This window comes from Lynx canadensis, chromosome A1 (genome assembly GCF_007474595.2).
Source record: "Lynx canadensis isolate LIC74 chromosome A1, mLynCan4.pri.v2, whole genome shotgun sequence".
Classification (NCBI taxonomy): Eukaryota; Metazoa; Chordata; class Mammalia; order Carnivora; family Felidae; genus Lynx; species Lynx canadensis.
In genome coordinates this window covers 177,375,312-177,396,064 of record NC_044303.2, presented here as the reverse complement: position 1 = coordinate 177,396,064, position 20,753 = coordinate 177,375,312, and the positions used below count along the sequence as shown (strand labels likewise).

Genomic DNA, 20,753 nt, shown 5'->3' with positions numbered 1-20,753 from the left:
TATTCCCTCATGTGGGTAAACCACACTTTGCTGATCTGATCATCAGCTGATGAGCATTTGGGTTGTTTCCGCTTTTTGTCCATTACGAATATGCATCTATCAACATCTGAGCTGAGGTCAGATGCTTAACTGACTGAGCCACCCAGGTGCCCAAATTTAGTCTCATTTTACAGTCTGGCTTTTTAGCCACCGTGTAACGATGCTTTCACCGTTATCTTGGAAGGGGGTGAGGGGGCTCAGATAATCCCCTGAGCCTGGGGCCACACTCCTGTGCAGCTGGGAGGAGTGGCAGGGCCCCAGTGCTGGGCTGCACAGGTTGATCGTGATGTCCCCTGGCCAGGCACTACCTCAGTGGGGCTAAACTTCATCACCCGTGCGTGGGGGGTTGGGGGGTGGTGGTGGTGAGAGCTACGGAGGAATAATGTGGCTCAGGCTTCCTGGCACTTGCTGTGGAGACACTGCTGGTCAGAGCGCTGTATCTGGACCGCCCCAGTGAACCCTCACGACAATCCTCGAGGGTTACTCCATTTCACAGACGGAGACACGGAGGCCCAGGGAGGAGAAGCACCTCAGCCAACATCAGAACCCAGGAGACCTGGCTGGGGCCCACTCTCCTGCCCGAACCCTGGCCTGGCCAGGGGCAGGGGGTGCTGCAGCTGGGGCAGGGGGCTGGGGGCAGGAGAGGGCTCTTGGTTTCCAGCAGCAGCAGCATGTGTGGGCTCATGTAGGCACATTACCTCTCTGTGCGACATGCCTGGCAAGGTCCCAAGTTTTCCCGTGCACGGCAGCAAAAACCTTCCTTTAACAGCACCGTTTGGAATCCATCTCCTGTCTGCCTCAAGACTGCTGGGAAAGACCCCCAGTCTCCACCTTCAGCCCTGACTCGGGAACGAGCTTCAGGAGGCTGACCAAGGGACCAGCTGCTTTGCTGCTGTTCATTCCTCCCTAAGCCAACAACCAAGGCCCACCAGGGACTGCCTGAGGGGCCCCAGAGCCATCCCCTGGGCCCTCAGCAACACTCCTACCTTCCCCTTCAAAGCCCGCTTTAAAGATAGGAAGACGTCACCAGGTAAGTACCTGCCACGTGCCAGACTCTCCTTTATCGGCAGGGTGGTGTTCAAGCCTCATAACCATGATGCAATCAAGGTCAGCCAAGCCCACCTTGCTGATGAAACAGAAGCTCAAGGAAGTCAGACACTTGTTCAAGGGGACAAGCAGGAAAAGGAAACAGAAATTGGGAACTTTTCCTTCTTTCCAGGAAGCCTCTTGGAACTAGATACATATCCTCCAGCAGGATGCTGGTTAGCTGCCGTAGCTGTTACTTTGTGCTTTCTTTGGTACAGTCCAGGCGATGTTTTGTATTTTTAGTGGATGTTCTATTGGTGTGCATGTGTGTGTGTGCACGTGCTCTCTCTCTCTCTCTCTGGTCAAAGAGCCTGGCTGGCACTTCTCAGCCCTTCCTGACAGGTGCTGTCTCTTGCTCCTAGGACCCCATGACAGCCCTGCACCTGTAGGCTGGTCTCCCCTCCCCTCATGGCGACTGCAGACCACATGGTGGTCTCCCACACAACAAAACTTGTCAAAAAGCACTATGTGTATATCACTGTCTCACTGGCGGGGCATCTGGTGCCATCAACTCCTGGTATGCGAAAGCTAGAAGGCAGGTGGGGAAATTCTTTGCTGCGTGCCCCAGGCGGTGGGGACTATCGGCTGTGCACGGACAGGCGCCAGGAAGCGCCGTCTGTCTGCTGTAGGGGCTGTGGTGAACATTTTGGATAGCACTGGACCCTGGACGACCAAGATCAAATCCCGGCCCTGGCCCCATAACCCTGAGCGGGTCTCGTCACTCACCCGTCCATCTCCCTCACGGTCCTGAGCACATTCACCCTTGTGGGCAAGGCACTGGGATGAATCTCCTGCACAGGCCCTGCCTCAAGGGCCCGTAGCCTCCTGTTTCTAGCATGCTCCATGCATTCCGTGGTTAAGTGTGGATCTGTAGGGGGTTCCTTCCCTGGGAGGGCCACATGGAGCAAGGCCCCACCAGGGCTCAATCAATGGGATCCAGCACAATTTTTACTTTGCTTTAGTGGCGTCTGGGTGGCTCAGTCCGACTCTTGATTTTGGCTCAGGTCATGATCCCAGTGTCGTGGGATTGAGTCCCACATCAGGCTCTGTGCTGAGTGCGGAGCCTGCTTGGGATTCTCTCTCTCCCTCTCTTTTTGCCCCTCTGCCCCACTCGCATGTTCTCTCTCTCTCTCTCTCTCAAATTAAGAGAAAATCTTTACTTCGCTATACTCCCGTTCTTCTTGGGGATGGCTTGGCAGCAGGGACGGCTGTGAGGGCACACTCTGGGAAGCTGTACACACGCCAACTTACTCTTTGGGGGGATTCAGGTCTTCGGGTCTTGTCTCAAAGAACTGCAGCACCTCGTCACACTGAGAGATATAGGGGGGCAGCTGGATCAGGGCCTGGAGAAGAGACACAAGTGAGTCCAGGGGAAGGAAAGGGGTGTCGGGAACGCAACGAGCCAGGGGTTCTCAAACTTGGGTATGATCAGAATCTCTTGGTGGAGGGGGGGTGGGGCGTGTGAAAACAGATGGCTGGGGACCAGCCCCAGATTTTCTGATTCAGTAGATCTGGGGTGGGGCCTGAGAATGTGCATGTCTGACACCTTCTCTGGTGCTGCTGCTGGTTTGCGGACCTCACATACACATGCATGCACACACACGCACTCTGTATACACACACACACACACACGCACGCGCGCATTATGGGCGTATCTGAACAAATAACACGCACACATTTAGATAAAACACTCAACTATGGACTTCATGCCACGTCATCATTCTTATACAACTTCGTCTCTACTGGATATTGGCTGTCTACTGCACAAACGTATCCTACTTTACCGACCCAGCTGCCTAGTGGTGAACGCTTAGCTTGTTTCCAACACGCCTGCATGGATGTCTGAACTCACAGATCTGCAGTGTTAAAGTGAAGGCGCAGCTATAGGATTTGGGTAGAGGTTAGAAGTTCCCAAGTTATGGGGCACGTGGGCGGCCCAGTAGATTAAGCATCTGACTTTGGCTCAGGTCATGATCTCACGGTTCATGAGTTTGAGCCCCACATTGGGCTCGCTGCTGTCAGCACAAAGCCCGCTTTGGATCCTCTGTCCCCCCTCCCCCACTTGTTCTCTTAGATAAATAAAAAAAAATTTTTTTTTTAAGTTTTACTTTTTTATTTTTTTTAATGTTTATTTCTGACAGAGAGAGAGAGAGAGAGAGAGAGAGAGAGAGAGAGAATAAGAGAGGAGAGCAGAGAGAGGGAAACACAGAATCTGAAGCAGGCTCCAGGCTCTGAGCTGTCAGCATAGAGCCAGATGTGGGGCTCGAACTCACAAACCATGAGACCATGACCTGAGTCAAAGTCGGACACTTAACTGACTAAGCCACCCAGGTGCCCCCCCCACCACCACCAAAAAAAGTTTTAAAGAAAAGAAGTTCTGAGGTTACTGAGGGATTGAAACATCTGGTATCTCCCACTGCCCAAGTCATATAAATCTGCCATCCCAGCTCATCAGTTAAAGGACCCTCAGAGGTGTGCCAGCGGATTGGATAAGGAGTGGGTAGAAAGCACAAATGGGACTAGGTGTTGTGCTAATTTACCTACCAATAGGTATCCATTCATTGATTCAACAGACATGATCTTTGTGCCCAGAACTGCATGGTTTCTGTGTCCAATACAAGAAGTATAGGGTACATCCTGATCACGAAGGGATTTGAAACTAAGACATGGCTCCACAACGAATAAACAGCTCAGCTTAACAAATCTATTTAAGCCCCTTCTGGCGCAGCTCCTGAGGACGCGGATCTGTGTGCAGTAACGCAGCTTCGTGCGCGCATTTTATTACAAACTTCCATGAAGGGAGGGCGCCTGGGCCCATGCACACATTTGAACAGCACAGGCCATTCTGCCAGCCCACAGTCATGCTCTGGAGTGGGCAGGACTCCCGTACCCCCTTACCATGCTGAGTGTGAGCTGGGCGTGGAAAAATCGTGTCTTGTATTTTCTACATGACAAGCCTCCATAAACTCACCTCCCATTCATCCCCTGCAAAGTGACCCCCCCCCCAACCCTGCTACAGGGCTGTGATGGATTAATGGGGAGACGGATGCAGGGGAGGTCTCCAACGGCACCCTTCTTGGAGCCTCAGGAGGTATTCTGAGTTATTTTTCTGGTTTTTAAAAAGTTAAAAAAATTTTTTTTTAGATTTTATTCATTTTTGAGAGACAGAGAGAGACAGAGCGTGAGTGGGGGAGGGGCAAAGAGAGAGGGAGACACAGAATCCGAAGCAGGCTCCAGGCTCCGAGCTGTCAGCACAGAGCCCAATGCGGGGCTGGAACTCACGGACCACAAGATCATAACCCGAGCTGGAGCTGGACGCTTAACTGACTGAGTCACCGGCACCCCTGGTTTTTAAAAAGTTTTAATTGTGGTAAAAGACACATAAAATTTGCCATTTTTATCATTTTTTTTTAAAGTAGGCCCCATGCCTGACATGGGGCTCGAACTCCTGACTCTGAGACCAAGAGGTGCATGCTCTATTGACCGAGCCAGCCAGGTGCTCCATCATCTTAACCATTTTTAAGCATACGGTTCAGTGGCATTAAGTACATCCACTATGTTGTGCAATCATCACCAACACCCATCCCCAGAACTCTATTTTGCAAATCTGAAGCCCTGTACCTATTAAACAATTCCCCCTTTCCCCAGCTCCTGGCAATCATTCTGCTTTCTGTCTGCATGAGTCTGACTACTCTAAGTACCTCATACAAATGGACTGATACATTTGTCCTTTTGTGACAAGCTGCTTTCACTTAGCTAATGGCCTCTAGGTCCATCCATGTGGCAGCATGTGCTGGAATTTCCTTCCTTTTCAAGGCTGAGTAACATTCCACCGGAAGGATATGCCACATTTTGTTTATTCATTCAGCCAAAGATGGTCACTTGGGTTGCTGACCCTGCACAGCCTTTGAGTCAGGCTCCTGTCCCGGATCTAAAGTGGGAGAACACATGTGAAGCGGGTGGACATGTTTTTAGTAGGGTGATGTCCCCAGTTACTGTCCATGCTCTATCCTTCTGGGTTGAAAGATGTTGACCATACGGGGCCTGATATTTGTGGTTCGTTGATTTTATTAGCCTTGAAGTAGCTTCTGCTCTGTAGCAAATCCCCAGGAACTGACCTTTTCCAGGCCGGAGGCAGACAGCCCAAGAGGGAGAGAGTGGGCCCTCCCCTCCCCTGCCTCTGGTCCCTGACCGCCTTCTCCTTCTGGTTTAGAGTATTCATTCTTCCTGGGATGAGCTGCCATCTTGGGGACCCCTGTGGCTCTCTCATTCCTCCGAAACCCTGCAGTTCTTACAGTTAGAACCACATAATGAAAGAGCTGATTATATGCTGGACCGTGGCTGCTTAGTGGGCAGAAATCTTGCGGCTCCCCCCAGACTGCAATAACACCATTCATTCCCTTATGTGGGCTCAGCACTCGATGGCTCCTGAAACGCGCTTGTCTGTGTCATTCCATGTAATCCTGGGAGGGCTGGCCCACTTCAGAGATGGGCAAATGGAAGCTCTGGGGAAGTAGGTAGGACCTGAGAGCCCAGGACTGGCTGACACCAGCTCCTCTACCCCAAATCTACAGAGGGCAGGAGTACATAGTTGCTCATCCTGCACCTTTCCTCATGCCTAGACAGTGCTGGGGAGACCTTCATACCTGGTTGAAAGTATTCACTGGATCAATGACACGAGGAAATGGTCTGGATGTGGCCACATGGCCCTGTTTGGGGACAGCAGGGTGGGCCCTGAGGTGGCCATGGCCTCTGCCTACAGGGGCTTCAGCAAGGGTGCTCCTTGCTGAAATGAGCAGAGGTTCCAGAAGGACCAGCGAGGGAAGGGACAACAAGGCCCACGGAAACTTCCTGACAATGCCAAGTTCTCTTTTGGTTTTGAGTAATTCCTGGGAAGTAAAAGCCAAACCTCCAAACCATAAAATACAGCCAAGTTACTAATAAAAGGCAGCCCGAACGCTTTGATGTTTGCCCCTTCCATTCTGGAAGGACAGGCTAACAGTAAAAACATGACCTGGGGCAGAGCAATACTCCAGAATCATCTTGTGTTTGGTCAGTAAAGACAAAGAACCATAGTTCCAGGAAAACTCGGTTCTTCCCTGGATAGAGTCCGGGCCTTTTGGATAAATGTGGCTGGTCAATGCAGGGAGGAGAGGAGAGGTAAGAACAAGTGCTGTTTGCTGAGGGTGACGAGGAAAGGTCAGACAGACCCAGCTCCTCATTCTGGCTCTAGCCATGTCCCATCACCTCTCTGAGCCTCAGTTTGCTCATCTGTAAAATGGAAATCACTAACATCCATGTCGGAAGGTTGTGCTACAAGACTTTAAGACTTCCATCATACACCAGCCCCTTGGTAACATTAAGTTAACCCTTTGTCTCTCAGTACTGTATCAAGTACAATGGGGTGGTGGTTCCCAGAGGTGGGTTTAGAGCCAGCAAGAGGACTCTTAACAGCGGCTTGGCTAGTGAGGGAGTTTTCTCAGCTTCAAAAGAGTGCCCCAGAGAATGAACACTTCTCTCTCTTTACATTTTATTTTTATCATGTTTAAAAATTGACTTATTCTGAGTGAGGGGAGAGAGAGAATCCCGAGCAGGCTCCACGCTGTCAGCAGGGAGCCTGATGCGGGCTCGAACTCAAGAACTGTGAGGTCAATGACCTGAGCCCAAATCAAGAGTTGGATGCTTAACCGACTGAGCCACTCAGGTGACCCTCTCTTTATATTTCAACAATTTTATTTTAGGGTGATAAGAACAGTCCCCACGAGATCTACCCTCATAGGAAATTTTAAGCGTACAATACAGTATTGTCGGCTGTAGATCTCTACAGCTTATTCATCTCGCTTGCCTGAAACTTTACACCCGTAGGTTAGTAACTCCCCATTTTTCCGTCCCTCCAGCCCCTGGTTAGCACCATTTCGCTCTGTGATTCTACGAGTTTGACTATTTTAGATACCTCATGTAAGTGAAATGATGTAGTATCTTATCTTTTTGTGACTGGCTTATTTCACTTTAGCACAGGTTCATCCACATTGCCACACATTCAGAATATCCTTCTTTTTAAAGGTGGAATAGTATTCTATTGGACGTATATACCACATTTAGGTTGTTTCCACATCTTGGCTATCATGAAGGGTGCTGCAATGAACATGGGAGTGATTATATCTCTCCCAGATCCTGACTTCAATTTCTTTGGATGTATACCCAAAAGAAGTGTGATTGCTGGATCACATGGTAGTACTATTTTAAGTTTTTTGAGGAACCTCCATACTGTTTTTCATAGTGGATGCATTTTGCATTCCCACCAACAGTATGCGAGGGTTCCAATTGCTCCATATCCTTACCAACACTTGTTTTTTTTGTTTTTTAATAATAGCCATCCTGACAGATGCGAGGTGATATCACATTGTGGTTGTCACTTGCATTCCCCTGATGATTAGTGACATTCAGCAGTTTTTCATATATACAGTTAGTCATTTGTAGATCTTCTTTGGAGAAATGTCTGTTCAAGTTCTTAGCCCATTTTAAAATCAGGTTACTAGCTTTTTTGCTATTGAGATATATGGGTTCTTTATATATTCCGGAGATTGACCCCTTCACAGATACCTGATTTGCAAATATTTTCTCCCATTCTGTAGGTTGCTTTTTTTTCCACTCTGTTGATTATTTCCTTTGCTTTGCAGCTTTTTAGTTTAATACAGTCCCACTTGTTTATTTTTATTTTTGTTGCCTCTGCTTTTGGTATCAGATCCATGAAATCACTGCCAAGAGCCCTGAAATATATCCACACATATGGGCAACTGATTTTTGACAAAAGCGCCAAGAACATACAATAAGGGAAGTGACGGTCTCTTCAACGAGTAGTGCTGGGAGAATAATACCCACAGGCAGAAGAATGACATTGGGCTCTCATCTCACACCACACACAAAAATCCACTCCATGTGGATTAAAGATTGAAACATAAGACCCCAAACTCTGGAATTCCCGGAAGAAAAGGCTTTTCTAACTTGCCTCCTAAGAGCAGGACCAGGCTGCATGGAGCTTTGGGCGGGCAGGCAGCAGCAGCTGGCTAGATTTAAAGACATATCCTTTGTTGCTATCGTTTCATTGCTCTTACTTTTATTTTTATGGCAAATGATGCCAGTTTTATATTATGGTCGTGTTAGAAAATTTCCTCTAAAGTGTGTATTTTTAAGAAGTTAAAAAAGTGAGTTCATTTGAATAATAATGATACAGGGGGTAGCATATAGTAAAACTCTTGAAGAGAGGTCTCAAATGGCTGGTGTCTGGTGAGCACAGCTGTTGGGTGCCTACAGTTTACTTGTTTTTTAATGTTTATTTCTTTTGAGAGAGAGGGAGAGAGCATGCACGCATGTGAGCAGACGAGAGGCAGAGAGAGAAGAAGAGAGAAAGAATCCCAAGCTGGGTCAGGGCTGTCAGCACAGAGCCCAGTGCGGGGCTCAAACCCACCAACCGTGAGATCATGATCTGAGCCATAATCAAGAGTTGGTTGAGTGTCTGACTCTTGATTTCGGCTCAGGTCATGATCCCAGGGTCGTGGGATTGAGCCCCGTGTCAGGCTCCATGATGAGCATGGAGCCTGCTTGGGATTGTGTCTGTCTGTCTGTCTGTTTCTCTCTCCCTCTGCCCCTCCCCCCTCTTGTGCTCTCTCTTTAAAAAACAAAACAAAACAAAACACTACATTATGGGTGTGCATACTCACGTGTGTGTAAGCTACACTCCAATGATGGTTAAAATCTGAAGCATCTTCACTAGAAATGATCATTTTTAGCAAGTAAAAAACTCTAATCACAAGCCCTCCCTCCTGAAAAGGCTACTTCATGGCTTCTGTTGTCTTCACCTCTGATCAACACCATAGCCTTTATCCACCAGCATAACAGTTGTTAGAAATGAAATTCTTTACTGGTGGAATGAAGAATGTTCTAGAAATATTCTCAGATACTCTAACCCTTGCATAAAAAGAGCCTGACACATCCATCCTCCAAAATGGTGCACCGGGTCTAGGATTCTGAATCCACTGTGTTCTGTTTCTTCTAGGGGATTTTACTGTCACACCAGCTAATCACCAGTGGGATTAGCTGATCCTGGCACAGGGATAATCATTCCATTTGTCTTGAGGAAACGTTCATGTGAAGTGGTGTCAGACAGTTGGCATTCCAGTAAGCTTGCAGAACAACTTGAGAGGCTGTTTAGGGAGGTGCTTGATAATAAATGTTTGTATATGTGGCAGAATTTGGCATGTTTCCACTGTGTTCTTCAATGAACAGAGGTTCTTAAATTTAATGTAGTCAAATAAATCAATCTCTGTATGGTTGGTACTTTGTGCCTTTAGAAAGCCTTCTAAACCTAGAGATTATGAAGTTTCCCCCCCTATTTTTACCTTCTAAAGCCATTTATAGTATTGCCTCTTACATTTAGGTCTTTAATTTCCTTGGAAATGATTACATGTGTGGTGTGAGGCAGGGATTAGTTATCTTTTGTTTTCCTCATAAGGATTCCCATTTAAATTTTTTTTTTAATGTTTATTTTTGAGACAGGGAGAGACAGAGCATGTACAGGGGAGGGTCAGAGAGAGGGAGACACAGAATATGAAGCAGGCTCCAGGCTCTGAGCTGTCAGCACAGAGCCCGACGAGGGGCTAGAACTCACAGACCGCAAGAGCCGAAGTCAGCTGCCTAACCGACTGAGCCACCCAGGCGCCCCATAAGGATTCCCATTTACTGAAGAATCCAACCTTTCCTCAATGACCTGTAAGGCTGCCTTTGCCAGTATTAAAATGTCCAAATACACACAGGTCTGTTTCTGGATTCTCTATTTTGTTCCAAAGGTTTGTTTCCTTATGCCAACACCATACTATGTTAAGTACTGTAACTTTATAATTGGTCTAGCAGAGCAGAAGGTTTCTTCCTAGCTGGTAACTAGGTCTAGGGATACCTACAGCCTTTGTCTATCTTTCCCTATTGGAGACTACCAATTTCTACTAAAATAAGGCTAAGAGTGATAGATTAAATTGGCTTAAGTCAGCTCACAACAATGTCAATAACAGATACCCAAATGCTAAATAAGTCTATGTAGTCTGTAAAAGATTTTGCAGACTGTGTGAATAGATAGTTTCATCTCCCTCCAGGAGGGCAGTTCCCTTGAAGCTAAGCCAGGGAATTTGGCCAACCAAAACCCCAAAATATCTGCTCTGCTTCTTATGATGCATTAATAGCAGGGGGTGGTAACTTCCATGTGGCTCATACAACATAAGCGGCTTCTTCCCTATGGCTAATCCAAGTGAATTCATGATCTCCGTACCATTCCAAGCATCAGCCAGACGCAGGCAGCTGCTGCTATCTGTTCGTTTCAGGGTTTTATTAAATCTCCTTTTCAAAATCAAATGTCTAGAGGTTTGTGACCCCCTGGGTATGAGGAAAGTGTGACTCTGGAGAGGAGTTGGGTGGGCAGGGGAAGAAGCAGGATAGCACAATTTGGTCTGAGAAATCCCCAACTGGCCAAGGTGACCCCAGAGGTCCAAAGTTCTTGCCAGCAAGGCTGGCACAAAGGACTTTTAGGCTCTAGAGGTTTGAAAAGACACAAAGCACAGATGATCCGAACTTTCCTCTGAGAGCTGGGAGGCAGTAGTAGCATTTTTGTGCCTGGGTGACCTTCTCTGTGCTTCACTCCCCAATCCTTTTTTAAGGGTATCTTTAGGAGAGAAAGAGTCTGAGTTTATCTACGTCTATGAAATATATGCTTGAATATTTTGATCTCTTGAAGCTTTACTTTCTTTTTTTTTTATTTAATTTTTTTTTTCAACGTTTTTTTTTTTTTTTTTTAAATTTATTTTTGGGACAGAGAGAGACAGAGCATGAACGGGGGAGGGGCAGAGAGAGAGGGAGACACAGAATCGGAAACAGGCTCCAGGCTCCGAGCCATCAGCCCAGAGCCTGATGCGGGGCTCGAACTCATGGACCGCGAGATCGTGACCTGGCTGAAGTCGGACGCTTAACCAACTGCGCCACCCAGGCGCCCCATGAAGTTTTACTTTCTTAAGAGAGGCCATATGTGGTATGTGAGTGCCAAGGCCTAAAAGGCCAGGGTTCAACCATCAAACTCTGTAATACTCTCATTGTAAGTAACTTTGTCGGGCCTCTGTTTCCTCATCTACACAATGGAAATAGTAAAACCTACTTCTCAAGGTTATTGGAGGGATGAAACGAGGTTATATCCAGTAAAGAGAGGACAGGAGTGATCAGGAATGATTTTCTACCCTTCCATGACATCTCCTGCCAAGACAAGGGTCATCTATGCCCACACTGCCTCCTTTAAATTTTTTTATAGATGTATTGAAGTATAATTTATGTACATAAGAACCACCCATTATAAGTGCACAATTCAATGATATTTAGTAAATTACAGAGTGTGCAACCATGACCACAATCCAGTTTTAGAACTTTTCCATCACCTCAAAAATCTCCCCCACCTAATTTGCAGTCCATGTCTGCCTATGCTGTCTTCAGGCCTAGGAAACCACTGATCTGCTTTCTGTCTCCGTAAAGTCGCCTCTTCTGCACATTTCATGTAGATGGAATCATGCAGTATGTAGTCTTTTGCATCTGGCTTTTTTCAGCATCATGTTTTTGAGATTCATCCAAGTTGCAGCATTTATTGGTCTTTCACTGCATTTTACTGTCGAATAATGGTCGATTGTATGATTATTCCACATTTTCTTTATCCATGCACCTGACGATGGACATTTGGATTGCTTCCAATTTTGGGCTATTGTGGATTAGTACTGCTAGAACATGTACATCCGAGTCTTTGTGTGGACATAGTTTTTCAATTCTCTTGAGTAGATATCAAAGAGTAGTTATACGGTAAATTTTACTTTTTGAAGAAACTGCCAAACTGTTTTCCAAAGTGGCTTTCCATCATGTATCCCCTCCAGAATGAGGGCTCTAATTTCTCCATATCTTTACCAGCTCTTGGTTTTGTCTGTCTTGTTGATTATAGCTATTCCAAGGGCTGCGTAGGGTATCTCGTTATGGTTTTATTTTGCATTGCCTAATGAATAAAGAAGCTGAACACCTTGTCATGTGTTTTATGTGTTTCCTAGGTGAAATTTCTATTCAAATCTTTTGCCTATTTTTAAACCAGGCCATCTTTATTGTTGAGTTGCAAGAGTTCTTCATATAGACTCAATACAAGTCCCTTGCCAGAGATATGATTTACAAATATTTTCTCCTAATCTGTGGTGTGTGTTTTCATTTTCTTCATGGGATCTTTTTGAAGTACAGAGTTCAGAAGTTTAATGAGTCCCATTTATCAATTTTTCTCTTCTGGTGTCACAGCTAGGAACTCTCTGCCTAAACTACGGTCATGAGGATTTTCTCCTATGTTTTCTTCTAGAAGTTTTATAGTTTTAGCTCTTACATTTAGGTCTGTGATCCATTTTGAGTTGTTTTTTGTGCATGGTGTGAGGTAGGGATCCAACATAATTTTTTTTCTTTTATTTGGTGTACGGATGTCCTATTATCCCACACTGTTAAAAAGATTATCCTTTTCCTACTGAATTTCTTGGCACCATTGCTGAAAATCATTTGACTATAAATTTCACAAAAGTTTATTTCTAGCCTCTTACTTCTGTTCCACTGATCCACATGCCTATCCTTATGCCAGTACCACACTGTCTTCATTGCTATAGCTTTGTAGGAAGTTTTGAAAATGGATAGTAGAAGCCTCTAATTTTTTTCTTTTTCATAATTGTTTTGGCTATTTTGGGTTCCTTGCATTTCTCCACAAAATTTAGGATCAGCTTGTAAATTTCTCTAAAAAAGCTTACTAGGATTTTGCCAGAGATTATATTCAATCTATAGGTCAACTGGGGGAGAATTGCCATTTTATTTTATTTTATTTTATTTTATTTTATTTTATTTTATTTTATTTTATTTTATTTGTAGTATCTTTTGTTTTGTTGGTCATTGGGAAGTTTGAGAGAGACAGCGTGAGAGGGGAAGGGGCAGAGAGAGAGAGAGGAAGAGAGAGAGAATCCCAAGCAGGCCCTGCAAAGAGCCTGATGCAGGGCTCAAATTCACTAACTGTGAGATCATGACCTGAACTAAAACCAAGAGTTGGACTCCCACCAACTGAGCCACCCAGGCGCCCTGGGATTTGTTTTTCTTTGTATTTCTAGTCCTGTCTTTCATCCATTTTTCCTATATGGTTGTTTGTCTTTTTCATATCAATTTCTCTACACACACACATACACGTGTATATATTATACACACACACAAATATACAATATATTGTCCTCATTAAGACATTCATCCTAACACTCAAATTCTAATTTGCCCTCCTAGATTTTTAAAAAGTTTTTATTTAAATTCCAGTTAGTTATACAGTGACCCAACACTTCCATACAACACCCGGTGCTCATCGTAAGTACCCTCCTTGATCCTCATCATCAATTTCACCCATCCCCTCCCCCTCCCACCCCTCTGGTAACCACCAGTTTGTTCTCTATAATTCAGAGTCTGTTTCTTGATTTCTCCCTCTCTCTCTCTCTCTCTTTACCCCTTTGTTCATTTGTTTTGTTTCTTAAATTCCACATATGAGTGAAATCATATGGTATTTGTCTTTCTCTGACTGACTTATTTCACTTAGCAATATGCTCTCTAGCTCCTTCCATGTCGTTGCAAAGGCAAGATTTCATTCTTTTTTATGGCTCAGTAACAACTGCCATTTTAACACTATTGAATCTTCCAATTCATGAGTATGGAATGTCTCTCCATTAATTTTGAGCTGGTTTAATTTCTGTCAAGTGTTTTGTAGTTTCAATGTATAAACCTTGTAATTCTTTTATTAAATTTATTCCTAAGTATTTTATTTATTTTGATATTATTGAGAATGGAATTATTTCCTTAATTTCATTTTTGGATTGTTCATGCTTAGTGCTTAGAAATACAATTGATTTTTGATATTGATCTTGTATCCTGTGATCTTACTAAACTTTTGTATTAGTTCTAGTAGGTTTTTTTTTGTGGATGCCTTAAGATTTTCTACAATAGAATCATGTCATTTGTGAAGGAAGGCAGTTTTACTTCCTCCTTTCCAACCCATATGCCTTTTATTATTTCTTTTTTTGTCTGCTTACATTGGCTAGATCCTCCAGCAAAATGTAGAACAGAAGTGGCAAGAAAAATGTACTTGCTTTGTTCCTGATCCTAGGGAGAGAGAGCATTTACTGCTCCATTGTGATAGTATTTATTGCTCTTCCCACCCTCTCCAATCAGAGCTTCTAGTGATTTGAAGCTAGAGAAATAAATACTAAAGATAAGGGAAACTAAACAGAGGAAAAGCATGCTTTTTTTCCCCAACCACAGCCTCCAGTCAAACGAAATACAACCAAAAGGCAGGCACCTTGTGGTTTAGAACATTCAAGGGATTGGAAACCAGCTGCACTGGCCAACAACAGGGGTTGGCTGAATAACTTCTGGGACATTCACACACACAGTAGAATACCATGCAACCAGTTATGGGAGGTTCGAGAGAATGTTTTTATAGCATGGGGAAATTCTTATATTACAATATTAAAGGAAAAAGAAAAAGCAAAAAAAATAACACATGTGGGATAGTGTCAAAACCATAAAGAAATGCATGTAGAGAGAAAAGATAGAAAGGAAACATAAGAACCTTAATACCTGTTGCCTCTGAGTTGAGGGATCATGGGTGGTTGTTTTTCTGTTTTTACATTTCTTTGAACTGCAGATGACTATTTTGTAGCCAGAAAGGGAAAAGAAGGAAAAAAAAACCGCACACACAACCCAATGAAAGACATGAGACACAGGGCAAGTGTTGGCATTTCTTAGACCGACCTTACAGTATTCATCAATTGGGATCAGGCGTTTGACAGCAACATCCCGGATGTGGCTTCTTCGGAAGAGAATTTTGCCTGCAGAAAATGAAAGCACACATGACACCGTATGCGAGCAATGACAAGCTGTCAGCAGTCCTGGAGGGTGTGGGTGTGGCTGCCTCTGTTAGGTGTGAGTGGTACCCAAATTCCTGGCTTCCATTAATATCCCCTGTTGGATGTCCACAGGGCCTGGATGACCCCACGCATGGTCCTCCAAAGCCTTGTTCACAGATCAAGTGCAAGGGCTTGAGTGACTGGGGTCGACTAGGCAAGTTTTGGTGAGATAAGGGAGGCTGGACCAATCGTGTGGAAGGAAGGGGCTCCTGCCAGATGAAGAAGGTAGGTCAGATCTGATGATTCAACTCCAGGGTTCTCAGATGGGGCAAGCAGTAGAGAGGACACTCTGATATGTCCAACCTAACAGCTCAGTCTCCTTTCTTCCTCTTTCCTCGTACACCTAGTCTAGTCTTACATTCCCCAAATACTCCACAGTCTTCATTATTTTCTATCTTTTTCTCTGTCTAGAAAACCTTCCCCATCTAACATCACCCACTCTCCCAGTGGGAAACTTTTTACCCACTTTAAATGGACTAAGAGTTCATGTCTCTTTCTGACTGCACACATCACATTGTTGATTTACATCTTCTTCTTTCCTACTAGTCATGGAGCTCTGCACAAGAAGGGATGGACTGGGCCTTAGTCAATTGTGTGCCCTCACCACATGGCACTCATGTTTGATGAATGTATAAAGGGGGATTTCACTTGCCAAGATGACAAATCCTTCAATTGACAAATCCTTCAAGATGACAAATTCCTTACAATCAGTTCTCTCTAACAGAAGAGTTCCAAGCCTTCCTATTTCACTGAAAACGAACTGAGAATCAATTGATGACTTGCTCGGTGATATCCAGAGCTTCTAGTGTGACATGTGGGCAGGTCACAGGCAAAGACAAGTACATAAACGATGCCGCTGAGGATGTCTGGAAATATCCAAGATGCTAAAATGTTATGGGTGAGGTTTGTTTAAAGCAAATTGGTGAGGGGCTCCTGGGTGGCTCAGTCGGTTAAGGGTCTGAATCTTGATTTCGGCTTAGGTCATGATCTCATGGTTTGTGGGAGGGAGCCCAATTCAGGCTCTGCCCTGACAGCACAGAGCCTGCTTGGGATTCTCTGGCTCTGCCCCTCCCCGCTCATGTGTACATGCGCATGCTCTCTCTCTCCCAAAAGACATAAATGTTAAAAAAATTAAGCAAATTGGTGAGTTCCCGTGAGTCTCACAGGGGAGAGACATGGCAGATGGTGGTCAAGTACATGCACTGACCATTAAGACAGCTCGGCCTTACCCTTTTGGACCTGTCACACAGGGAGGGGGTGAGCAAAATCAGAAATAAGACACCAAGGGGGGGCCAAAAAGGTGGGGGATGGAGACAAGCTCCTCTGCCAAGCTTATCAGAGTGTCAAGAGGTCTCCAGGGGGAAGTCAAAGAGGAAGACACAGGGGGACCATAGCGTTTCAGACAGCAGAGTACGGACAGCTATGGAGAGCTTCACTTCTGGCCTGAGGAGGCAGGTCAAGGAGAGGAATTTGGGCCACGAGCCTGGCAGGGTGAGGAGAGATCAATCGGCATGCCAACATTGCTCTGGTGAGACCGCATAGAATGAGCTTGGGTGAGCCGGAACCGAATAGGAGGAAAGGTCCAAAGGAATTTTCGTAATAGGACAGAACTGGAAATGATGATGGGAGACAGTGTACTGCCTTTGAGATGTTCCATGCAAGCTGGTAAGGGAGATTTGCACCCAAAGAGACCATGTGGCTAATCTAACATTTAAAATTATCTGACCACTTGCTCTTGGGCAAAAGGGCACAATTATGATATTAGGTAGATATGGTCAGCCTCATAGTGAGGTGTTTTTTGTTTTGTTTTGTTTTGCTTAATTTCTACCAATTAGAAAGAAAACAACAACCCACAGTGAGATAAAATACATCTTCCTCATATTCCTTAATAACAAGGAATCTCCTTTGTTTATTATGGTGATTGTTTTAATTCTGCTCATGAGTCAAACTTCGGACATACCATGTCTATTAGGAAAGAAAAAATCGAGAAGAAAATGCATCACAGGATTCAAAGTGCTTGTCTCCAAGGGGTAGAAGACAGAGCCTTTTTGTTTTCTTCCTTGACTTTCCCCAAATTTCCTACCATAAACATGCATTGCTTCCAGAATCAGAAAATTTGTCCTTTACAATAAAAAAGTAAATTACACAGCCAAGCGGGGAGGGTTTACAACCTGGCATCCCTGCTCTTATTCAGTTGATAGATAACAGTCTCCACGTGAGCCCTCTGCGGGCCAGTGCAGGGGGTTGCCCTCTTGGCACTGAGTCAGTGTTTCCCAACAGGGAGGACCCTGCTGACATTTCGGGTGGGGCAGTCTTTCCTTGTGTGGGAGGGTTCCCCACCCTGCAGGATGTTTAGCATCCGTGGCCCAAATCCAGAGAAAGCGCACAGCCTTCCCAACCCCTTTCCACCCCCAGTCACTGTGATAATCACATTACCACCCTCATGGGTGGGACCATTTGCAGTTTAGAACCCCTAGGAGAATCCTGAGCCTTGAGGAAAAACAAGGAATGCATGCCTGTGAAGAGAAATCTCCTACAGCAAAAACATTTGGTCCCATTTTGATACAACGTCCCTTTCCGTAAATCAGAGGAAGGGTGGAGAGTGGGGTTGTTCAGGCCTCTTACTGGGGAGATCGTGACCCGACTCAAACAATTCACAACGGGCATGCTGCTAGCACCGGCCCATGGGAACAGCACAGGCTGGTCCTGGAGGCACCACCACCAAAGAGAATTCACCCGAGGCCCACCCTGCAGGGGCGGAGAGAGGATGGAGAACTCAGGCACCTTCAATGTCTCCTGGATGGGTGACACAACAACAAAAGCACCATTCCTCTCCCTGCGTGGCCTCTGTGGGATAGGAGTCTCTGGGTAGATGTCTGGGGACAGGAAGCCCCGTGGCAGCAGTGGCACCTGCCAGGGAGGCCACAGACTCTGCAGTCAGAGAGGCCCTGGGCCAATTCCAAGGTGGTCTCTTACTGACTATGCTGCCTTGGGAAATTCATTTCCCTCTCAGATCCTCAGTCTCCTTATCTGTAAAATGGGAGAGCAGCCCCTATTTCTTAGTAGTGCCCTCCATGACACACGCAGCACAGGGCCTGGCCCTTCCTAGGTGCTCACAAAAAGAGTAAATCACTTAAAAAAACATGGGTTAGACGATACGGCCTTATATTCTGCAATTAAGAGCACACGTTCTTTCCTCAACCTGCAGCTTAGTTTGTGAAGACCTGTCTCCAATGGGCTAACTCATCGTCTATCCGCAGCAGAACCGGAACCTGGCTCAGGCCCTGGGCTGCGGGACAGAAGCACGTGGCCAGTACCTCCTTGACCGGTGGCTCTGAGTGAAATGCCAGTTGGGCAACGGCCCCTCGTCTGCACCTGATGCCTTTCGGTGTGAGCTGTAGGGAAGGAGGGTGAGCCCGAGCCTTCCCCGGCAGGCCAGCTTTCCTGGAGTGGAAAGGGTGCTCAGCGGAGAGCACAGCCTTTGGTGGGAATGGGCAGGCTTTTGTTTTCCACAGTGGTGGAAGGCCAAACTGTAAGTCTTATTTTTCAAGCTGCATCCTCTGCCAAGTTGGCTTCCCCAGCTCTTGCTGGGATGGAAAATTGTACAGGGCTCCTTTCCCCTCCCCCTGCCTTTGTGCTAACATGAGACTTGCTTTTGTTCTGCTGACGCGGCAGTCCTGGCAGAAAACTGACCCCGAGGAGAGGGGATGTGTCTCCCGCGTATCCCTGCCGTTGGCCTCGGCTTCAAGGAAAAGCCAAGGGGTGGGCTGGGAAGGAATGCTCTAGGGGTCCTGGGGCCCGACCAGACCACTCCAAGCTGCAAGTCGGTACCCTGAGCAGGGCAAATGGGGCTGAGTCTCTGAGAAGAGCATTTTCATAAATTCGTGGGTGGAAGATTACGTAACCACAAAAGCTTTCAGGGGCTTGGGAGAGGGTCGGTTCAAGTTCTTCCCTGTCCTGGGAAGTTTTTTCAGAGCTGGTTTTGCCTTTCATCCAGTGAAGAGTTACAACTTACTGCTTTCCTTCCTTTCCTTGAAGAAAGGCCTACATTTAGAGTCCAGTTCAACTTGAATATTCAGACTGATCATTTATGTATGACTCTCAAATATGAATACCAAGACATTCCAAAGGAATATCCCAGGATCCTGGTTCTGACTTTGACAGAGAACCCACTATATCCAAGGGCAAGAAGCTTGTAAAAGGGGAGTCATGGTCCCATTTTATAGATGTAGAAACTGAGGCTCAGGGGCAGGGGGATGTCATCTGCTGGAAGTCACACAACTGGGTCTGTTGGACTTTAAAGCACACCCTGTGGGGCACTGCTATTTGGCAGCTGCAGTCGGTACACTGGGTTTTCTCCAATAGGAAACAAAAATTCCAGGGTGATTGCACACTTTCTCCGTGGAAGAACTAAAAACATTAGCTTTTTTAGGCAAATGATTCTCCCAGTGGATGGGGGCCTGGCAAATACATCTACCCTGTCTCTAAACCCACTCGATGATGCTAACATCTGGAAGAACCCACTCGATGTGTTGCCGACTGCAGAACTCTGGGGTGGGGGAGGGGAGAGTGGGCTCCTGTGTGACCTAGGGAGTCCCCCTCCTCTCTGGGTCTGCTTCCTGTCTGCAAAATGAAAAAGATGGAAAGGGCCCTCCCAGCGCTAAATATTTGTGATTTGGGGCGATTGTCAATTTGCTGATTGTCCGTACATAAAAATAGTAAGTGCTTGGTTGCTGCTAGTTCTGTGCCAGTCCCTTAGCTAATCCTCATAACAACTTTATCATTTAAGCATCATTATCATCTCCAATTTGCAAATGGAAATAATGTGCGTGCTTAAATAATTTACCGAAGGTAACCGAGTGGATCCGCAGGGCACTGGGATTTGAACTTGGGCCCTCTGACTTCAGGCATGAATTTTGGGGCCAGCCATACCAGTGTTTAACCCCAGCTCTGCTACTTGTGCAAATGATTATAATTCCTCTGAGCCTCAATTTCCTCATCTGTGAAATGGGCACAGGGTTGTTCTGAAGACTAAATGTGGTAATGAATGTAAAGCACTTAGCCCAGTGACTGGCCTGCAGTAGACATCCAATGTTACTACTTGAAGCAATAACTCTGGTTCGGGCAGCCCCGTTTTTTGAGCTGAAGCCTTCATGCTGTTCCTTCGGTAAGGGAATTTTTGTGGGGGAAAGGAACACTTAATGTCTTGAGAGCGGGGACCAGCCATGATTGTATTAACTCCTCCACAATACCCAGAGTGGTGCTGGGCACTCAGAAGGTGCTTGGTAGCTATGGTAGATAGGCAGGCAGAATTTCTCAAACGGACCCCAAAGACGTCCCATCCTAGTCCCCAGAGCCTGTGAATCTGATGAGATCTCATTCCTGGGCTCATGTTACAATATATGCCATAATTCACTTTAAGTGAGGAAAATTATGCTGGATTAGCTAGGGAGGTATACTGTAACTGTATGTACTCTTAAAAAAATTTTTTTTTAATGTTTATTCATTTTTGAGACACAGAGAGAGACAGAGCGTGAGTGGGGGAGGGGCAGAGAGCGAGGGAGACACCGAATCTGAAGCGGGCTCCGCACAGAG

The 20,753-nt window shown here is 45.9% G+C and overlaps 1 protein-coding gene across 1 annotated transcript in view; it reads right to left on the bottom strand.

The window, feature by feature from the left end:
- Positions 1-20,753, bottom strand: part of SH3PXD2B (SH3 and PX domains 2B) — a 102,477-nt gene that overhangs the window by 34,482 nt on the left and 47,242 nt on the right. The window contains exons 4-5 of the mRNA XM_030327591.1: positions 15,004-15,080; positions 2,377-2,468 (exon numbers count right to left, since the gene is read on the bottom strand). Of these exons, the coding sequence (XP_030183451.1) occupies positions 2,377-2,468; positions 15,004-15,080 (169 nt within the window). The remainder of the gene's footprint in view (positions 1-2,376; positions 2,469-15,003; positions 15,081-20,753) is intronic.